Consider the following 18,260-nt stretch of genomic DNA (forward strand, 5'->3'; position numbering starts at 1 on the left):
GAGCGCCGCCGCGCTTCCCAAGCGGTGCACTATAGCAGTGCGCCACCGGGCCGGCCCCCAATCTGATGTTTTAAAAATGTTGTCTAAGACAAGGCATAAGGTAGAATCTTTTGGCTTAATGCTAGAAGTCATTCCCTTGATTGGACAATTCTTGTATATAGTTGACCTTTCAGCCAGTTAAGAATTTCTTTATTTTTATCTTGCTCTCTTAAACATCTAGATAGACCATGTCTGCCACTATTCCCTTCAGTATCCTTTCAATATCTGCTATGATCAACATATTAAAATTGCGGTAACTGTAGGAAACATAGTCTGTTCTAGTAACTTCTTTGTGGGTACCAGCTGCCTAACTGCTTCCCAGAGCAGGTTCTGTTAATGTGCTGAATGGGAGGCAGATTTGCAAGGTTGATGAAGAGTATCTTATTTGCAAAGTGACTGTCAGGCTATTAGCACCGCACTCTCCCGAGTGAGCCACAGGCCGGCCCTTCTAGTGACTGTCAGGCTATGATTTGAGGTTATGTTGTTACTTCTTAGTGTTGTCTCAAGTGTGAAGATTCTGACTTTGCTGTATGTTTTTTTTTTTCTTTTTTTTGTCCTTTTTGAGACCAGCCGCACTGCGCTCAGCCAGTGAGCTCACCGGCAGCCATCCCTATATAGGATCCGAACCCACGGCGGGAGCGCTGCTGCGCTCCCAGTGCCACACTCTCCCGAGTGCGCCACGGGCTCTGCCCTGCTGTGTGTTTAATAACATTAACATACTCCAAAAATATTTTGGGCTTACAGTTAAACTTAAAATTTTTCTTTTCCTCCATAAACACTTTCCTGCTGCCATACATAACATTGCTAGCTACCCTGGGGTCAAATGAACTCCTCTGACATCTGATCCCTAAGGTGTATAGTCTGACTTATTGGGTGTTAGAAAATGTGTTCTTCAACACCTAAGTGAAACCAGGCTCCTTTCTAGAGCCATGTAGAACTCTCACCAGCCAGGTGTGCCCAGTGTTGTCTACAGCAATGCTGCTTAGGATTATTTGCCCAACTTTTTTATTAGATAAATTACAAGAGCCTCTGAAAGCATCCCTATGCAGCAAGGTTCCTGGGTAAAAAAGATAAAAATGCCAATTTAGATTACGTGCAGTTTCGGGACACTGCCATTTTAAAATAGATCTTTTTAAATTAACCCGCCAAAAGGCAAAAAACCCTATAAAAGAAGTACAAGTTCACTTTAGCAAATGTAGAAAATAAAGCACAAAGAAGAAAAATAACATTTTGGAATAGATTCATACACACATCTATATGTGGATTGTTTTGTTGTTTTTTTTTTAAACACACAAAATTGATACACTGATTAGTTTGTTGAGACAAATGATATCATAATGTGTTATAATGTAATATGTTTGCCCTTGCTTATATCATGGCTATTTTACCATGTTACGATGTACTCATTTATAGCATTTATATTCATTGCTAACTGGTCCTTTTATTTAACCAGTTCCTGCCATTAGGCATTTAGGTTACTTAGGTTGTTCTTAGTCTTTTATTATTATATAAAATGCTCTGATAAACATCATTTTACTTTTTTTTTTCCCCCCATTTTTGCACCCAGTTTCTCAAGGCAAATATCTAGGACTTATTTTTGATTCCTCTTTCTTTCCCCCCTCATGTTCTATATCTAATCCACAAGTCCCCATATCATTCTACTTTTCCTTATTCCTGTGGTTAGCTCCATTGTCCACACAACCATCTTTTACTGGAGTTCTCCAGCAGCCTCCTCACTGATTTCTTTGCTTACGCTCTTGTCCCTCTCTAGCCTGTTTTCTGCAAAGGAGTCAACATGGTCCTTTTAAATCAGATCATTTCATTTCTTTGCTTCAGGACCAACCCCTACCTACCTGCCCCACCCCCATGGCTTCACACTTGGGATAAAAGCCTACAGCCCAGATTCTTAGCCGTGGTCCATAAGGAGCCCAGGCTGCCTTTGCAGCTGCCTGTATTCCTGTGTCTCCCTTGCTGACTGGGTTCTGCCACGCTTGACTACTGCTTCCTCTCTGGCCCTGCCTAAATGTATTATCAGCTTGTGCCCTTGGCCAGATGTTACCTCCGCAGAGAGGCTTTCCTGGATCCCTCATCCTATTCTCCAGCCGTCATTTTTTTCATCCTGTCACATGGTTTATATTCTCCAAGCTCTCCTCACTATCTGGAATTATTGGATTTGCTTAATTTTCTTATTTGTCTGGTACTTCACCATACTCCAGTAGAATGTAAGTTCTTTGAGAACATGGGCCTAGAATAGTGCCTGGAACATAGTAGGTACTCAGCAAGTATTAGAAAAAAGCGCCTACTGGTTCTCAAAGTTAATAAACATTAGAGCTAACCAGGTGCTCAACATTCAGATTCCTAGGCTACCATTCCCCAAAATTCTGAGTCAGTGGTCTGAGGACTGTACTTTGAGAAACTCAAAGCTCTACATTATGACTGAACATCAGTGTTAGTGAACTTTGTCTTATGCTGACATATTTGTAGTGTTTATACAAAACAGCATCATAACGCATCATTCTGTATAATGTTACCTGAGGGGATGAATTGTGAGATCTTTTAGGATATGGAGATGATGGAGAAAATTTGGAGACTTTTTTTAAAGGTTAAGTGACATTGATTTTTATTTTTATTTTTTTTTAAAGATGACTGATTAGGGGATCTTAACCCTTGACTTGGTGTTGTCAGCACCACGCTCTCTGAAGTGAGCTAACCGGCCATCCCTTTATAGGGATCCGAACCCATGACCTTGGTGTTATCAGCACCACACTCTCCCAAGTGAGCCACAGGCCGGTCCTGACATCGATTTTTTAAAGTTATTTTTGTTTTGTTTGACTAGAATAAAGATTTCAAAAAACCTATAGCAAACTTTCTGTAGTTTGAGAGAGAAAAAAGATTCTTATAAAAAATATTTATAGAGTTCCTAGTATGTCTTGGTCACTGTTCTGGGAACTAGGGACGTAGTAGTGAATAAGACAAAAATCTTTACCCATATGAACTTTATCTTCTACTGGGGAGAGAGAAACAATCAAATAAACATGTTTGAAATGGAAGTTGAGCAAAAGCTGTTATTTAAGCAGCATTTTAATACATGACCAAAATAAATTTGAAACAGATGTGTTGGCTTTTGCTGACTTGGTTTTTGGAAGACTTATGTACTCCTTTATAGAAATATTTCCTATAGAAATACTTTCCCCCCAGACCAAATAAAATAGTATAAAAAGGTTATGCTTTAATTTAGGGTGTCATGTAGAGTGGCTTCAAATGTGTTAATTGTTCCTGAGTAATACTAGGGATAACACCCATTCAGAAATGGAAACATTTTTATGGTGTGTTCTATGTATATCTTATTGTGTAAATACAAGGTTAGTTTCAAGAATAAAAACCATATACTGACTGACTATTGAGGTTTTATCAACAGAAACGAATTCTTCCAGTCCTTCTGCATGCATACAGTTAGCGTCAATGAGTCTTTATAGTGCTGGCTGCTTATTAGATCCTTATTAAAATTACTTTAGTGATTTTACCTGAAAGCAAATAACAGAATATTTCCTGTGAGGTCTCTCTTAACTGTTATTTTCTGAGGGTCTGCTTAGGACTTCTCATGGCTTCTTCACACCATAGTTGTCAGTGGAATCCAGGAACTGCCTGTGTGGTCTGTGAAGGTTGCAGAGGTGTTGTGTGTCCTCAAGGCCAGTGAGTGGGAGGAGCAGGAGTTGAGGGCCAGTATTAGTGAGCTGGTGAGTCCTCTTTTCTTCTGCTCTGGCGTATAGCACCAAAAGCTTTTCTTTCATCTGACTGTGAAGTGGCATGGCTGTGCTTCAAGGTAATGATAACACCTTTTATACTTGACTCTTTCTCCCACATAAAGTTAATGATTTCTTTATGTTGCTCTTCAATTTAAAGTGTATTGATGTGGAAAATTTATTTGCTGTCAGAAATATTAACCTTTTTGTCAATAAGGCAACACCCTTTTTAATTGCTTCATTCCTTGCCCACCTCCTTTGGCTGCGAGCAGTTTAATAGCTAAATAGCGATCAGTTTTCCCTTTAATTTTGCTCTCTTCTGAATCCTTTTCAATTTTACGAATTGAGAGAGTGGAACAGGGAAAGTGCCATTCATGAAATCCTGTCTATAAAAACTATATATTGTTTAGTATCCCTTTTCCCTCAGCCCATACAGTGTATTAAAATGTGCCTCTTTTCATAATGAATTTGCTGCAATAAGATTGTATCTCATTCACTGCTTTGTGAATTAAGAAACAAAAAGTGAATGTAACTGGCATGCTTTTGAGTTATATTATCATTACCTGCTTACCCTCCCCCACCCTCCAGCATTTCCCATTACCTGTTACTTCATAGGGTATGGCTTTATTGGTTTGAAATGTGTGTTTTAACTGCAAATTGAATGATCTGCATTACAACTTTTATTCTGTGGTGTGCTGAGAATGTGTGGTAAAGTGGCCTTGTAGAAGACTCTGTAAGGAGCATTTAATTAAACACTGACATATAGGACTGTGACATCTTGGGTATTTGCTCAGTGCTCCTATATGATATTGTAGGTTGAAATTCTGGCAAATAGCAAATTAAATGAAGCTTCAGTTTTCTAGGACTGTAGGGTGTTTGCACAAAAGAAATCAGGTGTCCTTGGGGACCTTGGATTCCAAAAGAATTCTAAGCCAATTGTTTGATTTTTCAAGGGTCTGTTAAGTTCAGATGCATGTGATTATGTGAGACCAAAGTATCTTGTATGTATTATTTTTAATGCCTTACCCCCAACTTAACCACCTAGTCAAATTTTGGGATGATCAAGTAAAGGCAGTTGGATGAATCTTTTCCTTAAGGGACATCAAGGTCCTTCTTTTCTCTTGAAGCATTGATAGGAATGACTAAGGAAGCACTTTGCCCAACCTTGGCTCTGTTCCAGAAAAGAGTGTAGGACTTCCTGTTTCCTCATCAGTGGAGATGATGGACTAATGTTTAGACAGGCACCTTTTCTACTTTTACTGATAGATTATTCCGGCAGTTAGGTAGAAATAGAAATAGGGAACTTTTAAAGTGATCTGTATTGTACCATGCAAAGGAAATGATTACAAGGTCATCTGAGTTGTGATCAACACATGAAAGCCTTTTAAAAAATATCAAATAGCCAAGCTGTTTAAAATAGTGTATTTTTATCTCTTACTAGAGATGTTTATATTTATATCCTGCCTCTTGCTAAAATTATGTTGACATGGCTCATTTTGAACAAAAACATATATGATAAAATAAGGTTGATGTGAAAAATCAGGACCAAGAAAAGAATAGAAGACAATTGCCAACTATAATTGCTATACTTGAGTTTGGATTTCCCATTGAACTTGCTGGTAGCAAGGGAAAAGGATGAGACACAATCAGTTGTGTAGTTCATATCTTTAGTATGAAAGACATATGACCATTTTCCCATGGAAATAAGCCTATCCTAAAAATAAAATGTAAAAAGTTTCCCTACATGGGGATATTATATGAGACATTGAATGATTAAATGGGTGCTCAACATTTTAATAATGAATATAGTGACAGATTCTACTTTATTTTATTTTTTGAAAGGACCCTCAATAAAGGCAAAGCTCTTAACATTCAATTGCCACTGATTTGTGAGCCAAACAACTAAGATTCAATGAAGGGTTAAACCAGCATGTGGCCTTCTGTCTCCCAATGACAATATTGGGAGGATTGATGACTCAGGCCATTCATTATTATTATGGATGTGAACTCATTTTTACCATTGCATTTTATTATCTTTCTCTTTCTTAACCCTCTGCTTCCATCCCTTCTTCTCTATTTCTAAATCTCTTTCCCTCTTTTGGATTAATTGAGTTCCCCATGTCCTGTATTTTCCCCTCTTCTTTTTTGGAAGTCACACACTCTGTTTCATTAGTAAAAACTGTGGGTATGTTACAGTGCTTGTCTAACTCACAGGTTGAGGTTAATCAGTATCTTTTCCTCCTTCTGAAACAATACAAGAATCTTAGAATGCTTTAATTTCAGTCTCTCTCCAACTTAAATATTATCGTTGTCCTCTATTTTGGATCTCTTAATTTTTAGCCTATTAATGTTTTTCAAGGTTTGCTTAAATTTACTCACCTGATATATTCGTACTGCTTCCCATTTCTCCTTGCATTTTAAACCTTCTTCTGGGATCACATCCCTTCTTCCTGAAGTATATTCTTTATAAATTTCTTTAGTGGGGCTGAGCCCGTGGTGCACTCGGGAGAGTGCGGCGGCGCTCCTGCTGCGGGTTTGGATCCTATATAGGGATGGCCGGTGAGCTCACAGCGCTCACTGGCTGAGCACGGTGCAGCCGGTCTCAAAAAAAAAAAAAGAAATTTCTTTAGTGGGAAGAGGAGAGATCTGTTAGGAGTAAATGTGCTTGAGTTTTTTGTTTGTTTGTTTGTTGTCTTAATGTCTTTATTTTGCCCTAATTCTCAAAAACATAATTTCATTGGATGTATAGGGATGATTGTTAGTTTTTCCTCTCAGTGATTTTATTTCCTTGTCTCTGGCTTTCATTGTCGCTCTTGAGAAATCAGCAATCTTACTCTCCTTTCTTTATAGATAACTTTTATTTACATCCTGGCTATTTAAAAATTTTTCTTGTCTTTGTTGTCCTAAAGCTTCACTATAGTGTGTCTTAATATGGATTTCTTATTTACCCTGTTTGAAATTTGTTTGTCTTCCCAAGTCTGAAAATTACGTTTCATCCAGTTTGAAAACTTTTCAGACATCATCTCTTTCAGTATTGTTTCTCGTGCTATTCTCTCTGTTCTTTCCTTCTGAAATTCCTAGTAGTTAAATAGTAGACCTCAGTTTATCTTGCATGTCTCTTAACTTCTTTTATGGTTTTTGCATTTCCCATGTCATGAAAATTTCTTGGTTTTTCTGAGTAATTTCTTCAGTTTGACTTTCCATTTTATGAATTCTCTTTTCAGCAGTGCTTAGTAAATGTTATTTTTAATTCCTAGAAGTGGTAGAAGTTATTATTTTTTTCTTGAAGTTGTATTTTGATTCTTTTCAAATCTGCCTAGTCATTTTTGAGTGTCTTTATCCTGATGTTATTTCTTTTTTTTTTCCTCCAGTAGTTTTCCTTATGTTATTTCTACTAACATAAATATATTTTTTAATATTCTACTTTTTGTCATTTGAATATCTGCTTTTATTGTGGATCTGATTACACAGGTGTTATTTTGCTTATTCTTTCTTGCCCAAGATGGTTTATTTTCTTGTGTACCTTCTGTGTTGTTAAGTTCTGCATTCACATACCTAGCTTTTTATGTGTGGGAATTCTTTGAGGCCTGGGTTTAGATTACCTTCCATTAGAGAAAATTTCCACTTATATTTGTTCGGCCAGTTGCTTAGGGATACTACTAATACATGCCTTCCTAAATCTAAAAGTTTTTTGGACCATATGATGTTATTTGTATATCTAAACCTCTGTGGAGAGTAAGCTTTTTGTTAGAATTTGGGATGGGGTATGGGGGGCTTTTTCTTCTCCTTTAGTGCATGCTGACTGGCAAGTATCCGACTGTTTTTCTTTTTGTGGTGACTTTTTTCTTAATTCACTCTTTCACTAGGGTTGTTGCCTTTTGGCTGTCCCAGCTCTATGCAAAGTCTCTGATCTGAGGCATCTACCTGAGGCATTTACCTTATGAGGGCCCTGACACTGGCCCATTAAAAACCCAAGTTTTGGTCATGGAATGCCTTCCACCCCCAAGGTGAGCACTGTTTTCAGTGCTTTCTTACCTCTCTGAATTTCTGCTTTCTCGTTTCTAACATCTGATCATTTCTCTAAGTTTCTAACCTGTGTAGCCCTGAATTCTTAAAAAACAAGATTATTGAAGTATAATTTACATACCGTAACATTCACCCATTTTAAGTGTACAGTTAATCCTGCTTAGGTTGTGGTGTCATTATTTAGACTTAAAAGCTCTTCTCACTCGTTTGACTCCTATAGTAGGTATAAGCTGTTGAGAGAGCAGGTCGTTAACATATTACCAAGAACAAAAAAAATTCTTTTCTTCCTACAGAGGTTCCAGGATGAGGGTCAACTGAGCAACTCAGCCAAATATGAATCCAGGAGCAGTTACTGAAGGAAATGGGAAGTAGTTTGTGCTTGCTTGACTTAAGGAAATGATCAGTCCATGTACAGTAGAGGGAAATAGTTACAGTGGGAGAATGGGATATTTTTCCAACACAAATCTTCGTTTAATAAATTTTATTTAAGTAAAGATAATCCATTATGGAGTAAAGTAGAACTTTCCCTAAATGAAAAGCTGTCTTTTCTGTCAGGTACACATATTACATTTGTTGATATGGCGCAGCCTGCTGTGACAGTCTCCTTAACAGCTCAGAGTGTTACTGGACTACTCCTGAAACTAGCAACACACAAGGCTGATGTTTTTTTATTTGTTTGTTTGGTTGGTTCTTTGCCTGTTTGTTTATCAGGGGTTTACAGGTTGTCTGAAATCTGCTTTTCTATACGGTCCACACACACATGGGATAGGCAGAAACAGTGCTAAAGAAGGCTTTGTGATCTCAAAGCTGATGGTCATGCTGTCAGTCTTAGTCCATCCCTTGGATTAGCAGGAATCAGAAACTTTTAAGTTGCTAATACACAAGTAACTGTGGTAGCAAAGATATAATAATGTATTGTCAGAACAGATCTAGAGATATTGCTCATCACTGCAAAGTCTGTGCTCTGCTGGGTTCTCTGTGGAAGTTAGCTGCTCTGAGTATTTTTAATTGAAACTTCAGACCCTTCTTTAGACTCAGTACTAACTGCTATCCCAAATTTCTGGAGTCCCAGATTTCTCAGAGAAAGAGGCATTTAGGAAGCCTCTCCCCTCACTCTCCCACTCCCCCTTCAGTGTAGTCAGGACTGGACTAGTATATGAGGTTAGCCTCTCAGAGAGCTATGGTCAAAATGTTGCATTTGCACATTTGTCATTGTTGGAAGTGAGTAGCCTGGTCCCTGGAGGGTAAATTGAAGTTCATTCATCTGAAGAAGACTGTCAGTGACAGGTGCCGCTTCCTCCTTCCAGGCCTTCTGAAATAGGCAGTGTACTCTTAAGGAACATTACTGCTTCAACAGTACTTCAGAAATGTTTTTTTTTTTTTTTTCTTTTTTGTCTTTTTTCGTGACTGGCAACGGATCGCAACCCTCAGTGTCGTGCCCGCACCGGACCGGGACCGGCAACGGGACCGCAACCCTTGGTGTTGCGCCCGCACCTCGCTCAGCCAGTGAGCGGCCGGTCTGTATGTGGGATCCGAACCCTCGGCGGGAGCGCCACCGCACTCACAAGCAGCGCACTGTAGCAGTGCGCCACCGGGCCGACCCCTTTCAGAAATGTTTTTAAGTAATTTTTTAAAAATAAAGAACAAGTCTTTCATAACCTCTGCTTTGTTAGGATTTGTATCAGGAAACAGAAAAGATGGTTTAAAGAAGTCAGCCATTTCAGCCTTAGCCACAGACCACCCTCGTGTGTCTGAGCTATAGTAAAGAATACTTATATAATCTTTCACTTCCTAACTTAAATATTTTTTGTGAGTTTTAAGGAGTCATAAAAGTGAGAGAATATAAACAAATAAAATTGTACTTGTAGTGACCGTCCTGAATCTAACACTTGGCTGGCTGCCTAATAGATGGGAGTGGGCAGCATTCTGGGATTTAGTACACCCACTTCACCAGAGACAGTTGCTAGTTATCAGCATCAAATTTTATGTTTGCAATAGAAGTTGTATATGACTTTTAATGAACACATCTAATTTTTTTTTTTTTTTTGTCTTTTTTTTCGTGTCCGGCAACGGATCGCAACCCTCAGTGTCGCTTTTTTTTTTTTAAGTCTTATACAAAATTTAGCTTAGGTCATATCTTGTGAATTTTAAACAAACAAATAGAAATCTACAGTCATCTCTATAGAATGTCATCCTGAAGAGAAATGACTATTTGTTCAGGTCCAGTTGACAGTAGAAGGTAGAATTATAAGTCTCAGGAAGTATACATTTATGTGATTTTGAAGGCCCCATAAATAGTAGTGTTCAATTTTCTTACATTTCTGTGTTTAAATTGCATGTTATTTCTTTTGTTTCTCCTTGTGATTAGGCATTACAGGATTCTCATAGTTAGCAGTCTTACAGAAAACTGATCATCTTTAACAGTAACACTGCAAACATCAGCCATTATAGTGTGTAATTTTTCTTGTGTATTTATGTGCTTAAGTTGGGTGGAGGAGTGAAACTCAGAGGCTATTGCCATTGCCCTTGTTTACTCTGGCACTTAAATACCCTGAAAGTGCATATATCTTTATCATTCATAACTTCATTTTCAATGGGGGTAAAGATGTGTCTCAGTACCTTGTATTCAGTTGGGTCCTGGTATTACTAATGGAATTGGCAAGCCTATTCATTTAGAAACATGGATAAGTGATCACAGCCTTAGCGGTCACTACAGAGCAACATTCTATTCTCAGCCCAGCCAGACCATCAGCAAAGGAAGTATGGCACAACTTGGAAAGATTGTTTCTGGTTACATGAGCTGTATCATTGAAGTGGGTGGGTGGGAAGGTAAAGATTTTAGTTCAAATTAAGCTGCATCAGCCAAGAAAGAGTTCACTGGTCAATGTTTTTTAGATCCCAGTTGAAGGACATTTTTTTCTTAACTATGGAACATCATCCCTGTCTTCTTTTCCATTTTTGATGAAGATGGCCTTGGGTTCATCTTGATGTCGTCTTCATGCTATTTTTTTTTTATTTGAAAAATAGCCTTGTTGTTTAAGTAAAACTCATCTTAATTTAAACTAAGCATTCATTCACCTGTCAAATGAGAATAGCAACTTTAGAATTTTGATTTCCTTCCTTTAACAACAGCTGTAAAATGCATTTTTTCCTTTTTAAAAAATGTTAACAGCTTTATTGCATTGTAATGGACATATAGGAAATTGTACACATTTAAAGCATACAATTTGATAGTGACATATGAGTATACTTATGAAACTATTAACCAATAGTGAACATACTTATTACCCTCCAGAAATTTCCCCAGTGTCCCTTTTGAATTTCTCCGTTTTTCCTCTTCCCATACTCTCCTCCCTAGGAAACCACTGATCTTCCTTTTGTTACTATAGATTAGTTTACATTTTCCAGAGGCAGAATACATTTTTATTTGAGGATACCAACCAGTTTTTTTTCCTCTTCCCATACTCTCCTCCCTAGGAAACCACTGATCTTCCTTTTGTCAGTATAGATTAGTTTACATTTTCCAGAGGCAGAATACATTTTTATTTGAGGATACCAACCAGTTCTTTCCTGAAGCCCTTGGTTCCTGAGCTTTTCTCATGTTACTGCCCACAGCAGGAGAACCTCTTTCTGAAATTGCTCTTAGGTAGATTAGAGGCCATGCAAAGCCTGTGAGTTATAGGCCCTGGGATCTTTGAAGGTTCTGCCACTAACGTATAATGTGACATGTGATACAAGTCTGTTTGATTTGCTTAATTCAGAGTTTTAAAATGTGTCCTCATGAGCAAATAATTAGTCTGTGAGAAGTGAAGCATCATTGGTGCTCCCGTCATCTGTTCTGGAAAGGTCGGGTAAGGATTGATATATGCTTGTTTTCCTCAGCAGTCGAAAGAGAAAAGTCTTCAAAGATCTTCTGTGTTGTTCCATTTTACAGGTTGCCAACTTGGCCTGTTCCATCTCAAACAATGAAGAAGGCGTAAAGCTTGTTCGAATGTCTGCAAGTCAGTTAGAAGCGCTCTGTCCTCAGGTAGAGTACAACCGGCAATGTTTATGGTATCACCAAACTGAATTTTGGTTAGAGTGGAAATGAGGTTTATTTTGTTAAGTTTTATTTTGTTTTTAGAATTTGAGAAGTCCTGGGGATAAATCACTGACACAGAGCCCACACAGTTTGGAAGAACTTATGTTTAACGTTGTGACATTTCCTCAGGTCATCACGTATTATTACCTCCTTGCCCTTTATTAAAAATGCATAGTGTCCTCTATTACTGGAAAGTGGGGGGTGGCAGTTACCACATTGTTCACTCTACACCCTGCTTGAGGGAGGGCTATCTGCAGCATCTGGTAGTATAGGAACCACGATGGTTACCCTGCATCCTGAAAGTATAACAGCTGTCCACCTATGCTCCATCTTAATGGCTGGTATTTCGGTCTCTGTGTTGCAGGGAACTAGATTCAAGAGCTAGTCCCATTAATCTGTAAAGTCCTAAGTAGCCTTATGATATATATATGTATGTGTATGTATATATATGTATATGTATATGTATATGTATATGTATATATATATATAACTTAATTCAGCCAGCTCCTGAAGAAAAAGCTCAAGAACTTTTCTCTCTTTATAATTGCATGTTGGAAGACTGGTGATTAGGCTGTGTTAAGCATCTGGCACTCTAGAAAGACTCTGAAGCACATATAACAATGAAGGCTTTTTTTGAAGCACCCAATGTGTTGCCTGCCTCCTGTGAGGGGAGTTGACTCTGTATGGCCTGATACTCCTTGCCACTCATAAGGATTTCTAAGCAGTGCAAGTAGAGAATGCTCATGGCACGCTCTGAAGACTTATATTAACTACTATCTATGTGTCCTGCTAGATGTCAGTAGCCACAAATAAAGAGGAGTAAGTAGTGGAACTGGAGTCATGGCATAGAGGTCACAGGAATGAAGTTTCTATGTTGTGTCTGCAACCAACTTTAAAATTTACCGTGACCATTCCTTTGGCTCTTTTATATAAGTAATCCCTAACACTCAAGGTAGGCAACCAGAATAAGTAAAGCCTGTCTTGGTGGTTATCAACCCTGATTCTAACTGATTCATAGATTAGTTAGGACATTTGTTCTAATTCCCAGCCATGTGGCTTTAATCCAGTCATGAAATCTGCCAGTGACTGATAGCTATACAGATAAAAAGCTTAATGGATTTAATCACCACCTCCAGAAAGTTCATGGATGACCAATATGTATGAAATAAATTTAGAGTGGATTTCTAAAGATTTGGCATTCTTTCCTCAAGTTTGCCATTTTACCCTATCAGCATTTCGTTTTTAATGTCTTTGGTTCTCCATTTGGTTTTGAAATGCTAGAAAAGCGACAATGCTTTCGGTCTGAGGAAACAGATGGTAACATAGCTGATCACACCTACCAGGAGTATTTATATAAATGATCTTAAAGCCCAGAAAAAAAAATCACAGGGAGAGTCTAGTAGATCCTAATGAAAATTCTGGTGTGCGTGAATCGTGTGACTAGGCTATGTTGCATGGGGTTTGCATTTGCTTCAGAAAGCATTATTTCTCCTCCTTTGCAGTTTCATTTCTCCCTCTAAAAAAGACATCAGCAGGAATGGGCTTTGGACAGAGTGCCCAGACCACACTTGGTGTTGGGTATCTGTCCTGGATGTTTCTCCAGGTGTCTCTCCAGGCATGATTATTCTCCATGTTCTCACCTGGGCTCATTCCTACCCTTGCTCCTATACAGGGTGGGCAAGTCCAGAAATGGCAAATACAGTAGGTGTTGACATGCATGGTAGTGGCAGACTGGGCAGCATGTACCGCTTTTCAGTGACACAACTATGACTCTACCCCAGACCATTACTGCCAGATCCTTTCATTATTTTCAAGGAAAACTCAGAAATTCTGATTTTTCTGCCAAGTCTCAATTTTAAGCAACTGGTAACTAATTTAAAGTTTTGAAAATCTTTGAGAGAAATAAATCAAACTGTTCTGTGAGCTGCATCTGGCCTGCCCTGGCCCATGTGTTTCATACCTAAAAGACTTCTCTGTCAAGGTAGCCCTCTGAGGAAAAGAGCTTTGATTATGGAGACCTCTCCATACTTTTCAGCCTAATGTGGGCAATGATCGTAGGCACCAGGGGTCCTAGTCCTGAGGTCTTTCCTTGCAGAGTCTAGGCAAGTTAATTAATCAACCAATGAGTTAACTAGCTAAGTTAGTTAATTCACCAGGAGTTCTAGATGGTGTTTTAATGTGCTACTGTAGACATTTTATTAAAATACATATTTCTCTATTCTAAAGCTACTGTTGACATCTGTCCACAGTGTGGAATAGATGTTCGGTGTTTTTAGGATTTTTTTTGTGCTTCACACCCAGGCTGCTGCACTCAGGCAGCCCTGGTCCCTGTGCTGGGAGCTCTTTTCTGTTGACCCCACCCACACTTAGGGTGGTTAGGCTCCTGCACCTCATTTTTCTATTCTGGTGGGGGAAAAAATGACAGATGGTACCATAAGAGGAGTTCTTATCCCTATTTTCCAGTTTGCACGATAGCAAATTAACTTTCAGAAATGGGAAAGTCCATTCTAAAATACTTATTTTTTAGCAGTTAAGCAACTTTTAACTCTAAATATTTGAGATATTAAAGTTGAGTAGAGAATAAATAACCTGAAAGTGGCTCTATTTGTTGCTGAGGGTAAAAAAGCACCCACATTTTTTTGGTGATTTGCTGTTATCTTCAGTAAGAAAGGAAGTAGGTCAGCTCTCTCTGTACATTGCCTTCTACTTTGTGGCTGCACTCTCTCACTCTGTTTATCAAAAAGGGACCTATCTCCATCAGAGCAGAGTCCCAGTCTCACAAACTTTTACATGGAAACAGTTTTATAAACTGTTTTGAGTGGGGAAGCACCTGAATCTGTACCCACATGTCCCAGACATTATGTTTTGCTTGTGGATGTGATGTGCCCAAGTTTTAGCATATAGTAGCTGCTTTAAATATTTCCATTTTAAAATTCAAAGCCACTTCATGTTGGCCAGGAAGGAAAAACAAAAACAGAAAAACAAAACCTCAACAGCAGGAGGTTTCTGACAATTGAGGCTTTAAAATCAGAGGAGGGAATTTTGGAGATTATCTCACTTAATATTTTATTTTTCTTAGTTCATTATGTAAAAATGAGCATTACATATTTAATACAAGTACAAATTTGGCACTTTATTCTTTTTTTTTTTTTTTTTTTTTTGGCAACTGGCCAGTATGGGAATCCAAACCCTTGACCTTGGTATTATAACACCACTCTCTAACCAACTGAGCCAACCAGGCAGCCTAAATTTGGCACTTTAATAATTCATATAGCCTGGTTTATGGCCTTTCTTGGAAATCAATGCGAGGGGTGAATTAAGTATTTAAAGCCATTGCTTATCTACATTTCTTCTTTATTTTTCTTTTTTGTACTTACTAACTGAATTGAGAAGTAACTTCTGGAATTGTTCATTATTCCTTCTGCTTCCTCAGATTTATCTTCTGTATTGCTGCTTCTCCCATTGTGCTTGTGAGAACTCTGATCATTTTTGTGGCAGACATGTTTGACAAGCACCAACCCAGGCCAGCCTGGCCTGTATCTTGTGGGAAAATACGTAGGCCTTAAAGGAGCACCCAAGTCATACAGGGCAGAGCACACCTGTGGCCTTATTTCCCACTCACCTACTATTTCACAATCACAGTGCCATGTACCTTTGACTCACTTCACTTTTCCACTTCTCGGATCTGTAATCCAGTTTTCTTGAAAAGCAGTTTTACAGAAGAGCTCAGGAAGATGCTTCTAACTAAAAGTTGCTCTGAGCATTTTCTGTATTCTGCCATCTCCACAACCACTCACACCCCTCACCCTTAACCAAGGTCTGCAGGTAACAGGCCCCCAGAGACCCTGTGCAATCTCTTTGTAAGACTTGTGTATGATATTGTTCTGTTGTTTTCTTTTGTTGTAAAGTCTGATTTCTGTATCATAAAAACTGGAAAGTTTTTCTCCCTCTTCTATTTTCTGGATTTATCTGTGAATTAATCTGTTATATTTGGTATTAGCTCTTCTTTAAGTGTTTGGGAGAATTTACCAATGAAGCCTCCTAGCTGGTACATTCCATCTGGGTCTGGAGTTTGCTTTGTGGGATGGTTTTTAATGATGAATTCAATTTCTTTAATAGATATTAGGATATTCAGGTTATCTGTGTATTCTTACGTGAGCTTTGGTAATTTGTCTTTTATTAATTTTTACTCTATTATTTTCTACCTTTTACTTGCTTAGGGTTTAATTTGCCCTTTTTCTACTTTTAAAGTTGGAAGCTTTTTGCTCATTGACCTGAGATCTTCCTCCTTTTCTAATGTAACATTTAAACATTTTAATACTATACATGTCTCTCAAAGCACTGTGTTAGCTGCATCCCACAAATTTTGATCATGCTGTGTTAAATAGTGTGGTTAGTACGGTCAAGAAAGACCTCAATGAGAATGTGATATATATAAGCAAAAACCTGAAGGAAATGACAGAGTAAGCCATAGAGGATGTCTGAGGGGAGATGAATTGAATATAGCAAGTTGACAGCTCTTCCAAGTTTTATGTAAGGGTTGTGGAGACATGGGGTAGATATGGGGTTGAGAGGTATTTTTTGGTGTTTTTGTTGTTTTTTAGATGGAAATTATTATAGCATGTTTTTTATGCTGATTGAGATAACCCAGTAGAGGGGAAATTTTGACAATATACAATAGAGAGGGGAGAATTATTAGAGCAGTGTCCTGGAGTAGAGGAGAGGAAATGAGACCAGTGGAGTGGATCCAGTGAGCAGACAAGTGGAGAGGTTGGTCTGAGCTGGGAGCATGGAGAGAAACAATCATAATTAAAAGGAACTGAGACAAAGTGTGTGGCACAGGTACAGGTAGATGGGTAGGTGTGGTGATAGGCGTCTAAAGCATTCTTTTTTGACTGCATTCATCTTTTCATTTAATTAAATGAGTAGGCTTATAAACTGGGAGTGATGATGCTGGTGGGGATATCACAGGTGTGAGGGGAAGGTATGAAAACAATTACTCATTTTGAGTCCAGACTTAAGGAGAGGAGAAGGAATGACTGAACTAGGGAAATGTAGTTCTCTTGCTGTCTCCAAGAGTTCACTTGAAGTTTAGTGATCAAGAATTTTAAATTGAGACCCACTCAGCATGGTTGGGATGAGGAAATCATGAGTTTTATTTTGGACATGTTCGATTTGAAATATCTGAGATATCCAGGGAGAGCTATTGGGTATTTAGTTGGAATATGAATTAGTTAGAATGACTGGTCTAGGTGGGAGATGGGGGAGTAGTTGGCAAATGGGTGGTATTTAAAATCAGGAGACTAGATGAATTGTTCAGGGGTGGGAGGAACATAGAGGAAAGAAGGTATCATAGGACTGAGCCTCAAGAGACTCTAACACTAATGGAAGAAGACAAGACAGCAAAGGAGACAAAAGAAAAATATCCAGAATGGTGAAAATAGAAGTATTTGACAAAATCCAACATGCAGTCCTGATAAAAACACTCTGCAAGGCAGGAATGGAAGAGAATTTCCTCAGCCTGATAAAGGATATCTAGGAAAAATCAATAGCTAACATTGTACTTAATAGTGAAAGACTGAATGATCAGAAACAAGACAAGGATGTTCCACCATGCTCGCTTCTATGCAACATTATACTGGAGGCTCAAGCCAGTAGCAGCGTTTTAAAACTTGCCATTCAATGTGGCGGTAGTGCCTAATTTGCGGTTCCTTGCAAATTTGATAAGCAAAAATAGTAACCCACATTAATTTGTATTTCTTTGATTATAAGTAAGAGAAAACTTTTTCCCCCAGTTTCCTAGTTATTGTAGTTCACCTTAGGTAGGTGGTCCATGTCTGTTCCTGTCTTACTACTGATATTTTGGTGTTCTCCTTACTGACTTATCTAACACTATATGTTTAATCTGTCATATATATTTAAACACAGATGTAATATGGTCAAATTTATAAGTCTGTTTATCGTGTTATATGGAAATAGAAAAGAATTTTCCAAGACATAAATATTTATTTCTGTTTAAATATTCAATAAATACATTCTTCTAGCTTTGTTATTCCTATTTTAGTTCACTATCTATCTGAAAACGATCTTGGTACATAAAAGAACTGAATAATTATGGCTTGGCTTAGTGCATAAATGAAGGGAGTAATGAATGGATTAAGTTTGAAGTGAGACTATAATGTTATTTTTCTCCAAATAGCCCATCAAATGTAAAACTGATATACTGGTCTCTACTAATTTGTGGTGTTACTTTTATCATACACTAATTCTGCTATATGGTAGGGTTTCTTTTTAGACTGTTCTGTTCTAATTACTTTGGCTTTTTTTTTTTTTTTTTCCTTTTTGTCTTTTTTCGGGTCGGGCAATGGATC

At 38.1% G+C, this 18,260-nt stretch overlaps 1 protein-coding gene across 2 annotated transcripts in view; it reads left to right on the plus strand.

The window, feature by feature from the left end:
* Positions 1 to 18,260, plus strand: part of CTNNA1 (catenin (cadherin-associated protein), alpha 1, 102kDa) — a 124,769-nt gene that overhangs the window by 81,373 nt on the left and 25,136 nt on the right. For both annotated transcript variants that reach the window (XM_008586775.1, XM_008586776.1), the window contains one exon: positions 11,743 to 11,835. In XM_008586775.1, coding sequence (XP_008584997.1) covers positions 11,743 to 11,835 — 93 coding nt within the window. The remainder of the gene's footprint in view (positions 1 to 11,742; positions 11,836 to 18,260) is intronic.

This window comes from Galeopterus variegatus, unplaced genomic scaffold (genome assembly GCF_000696425.1).
Source record: "Galeopterus variegatus unplaced genomic scaffold, G_variegatus-3.0.2 Scaffold4114, whole genome shotgun sequence".
Classification (NCBI taxonomy): Eukaryota; Metazoa; Chordata; class Mammalia; order Dermoptera; family Cynocephalidae; genus Galeopterus; species Galeopterus variegatus.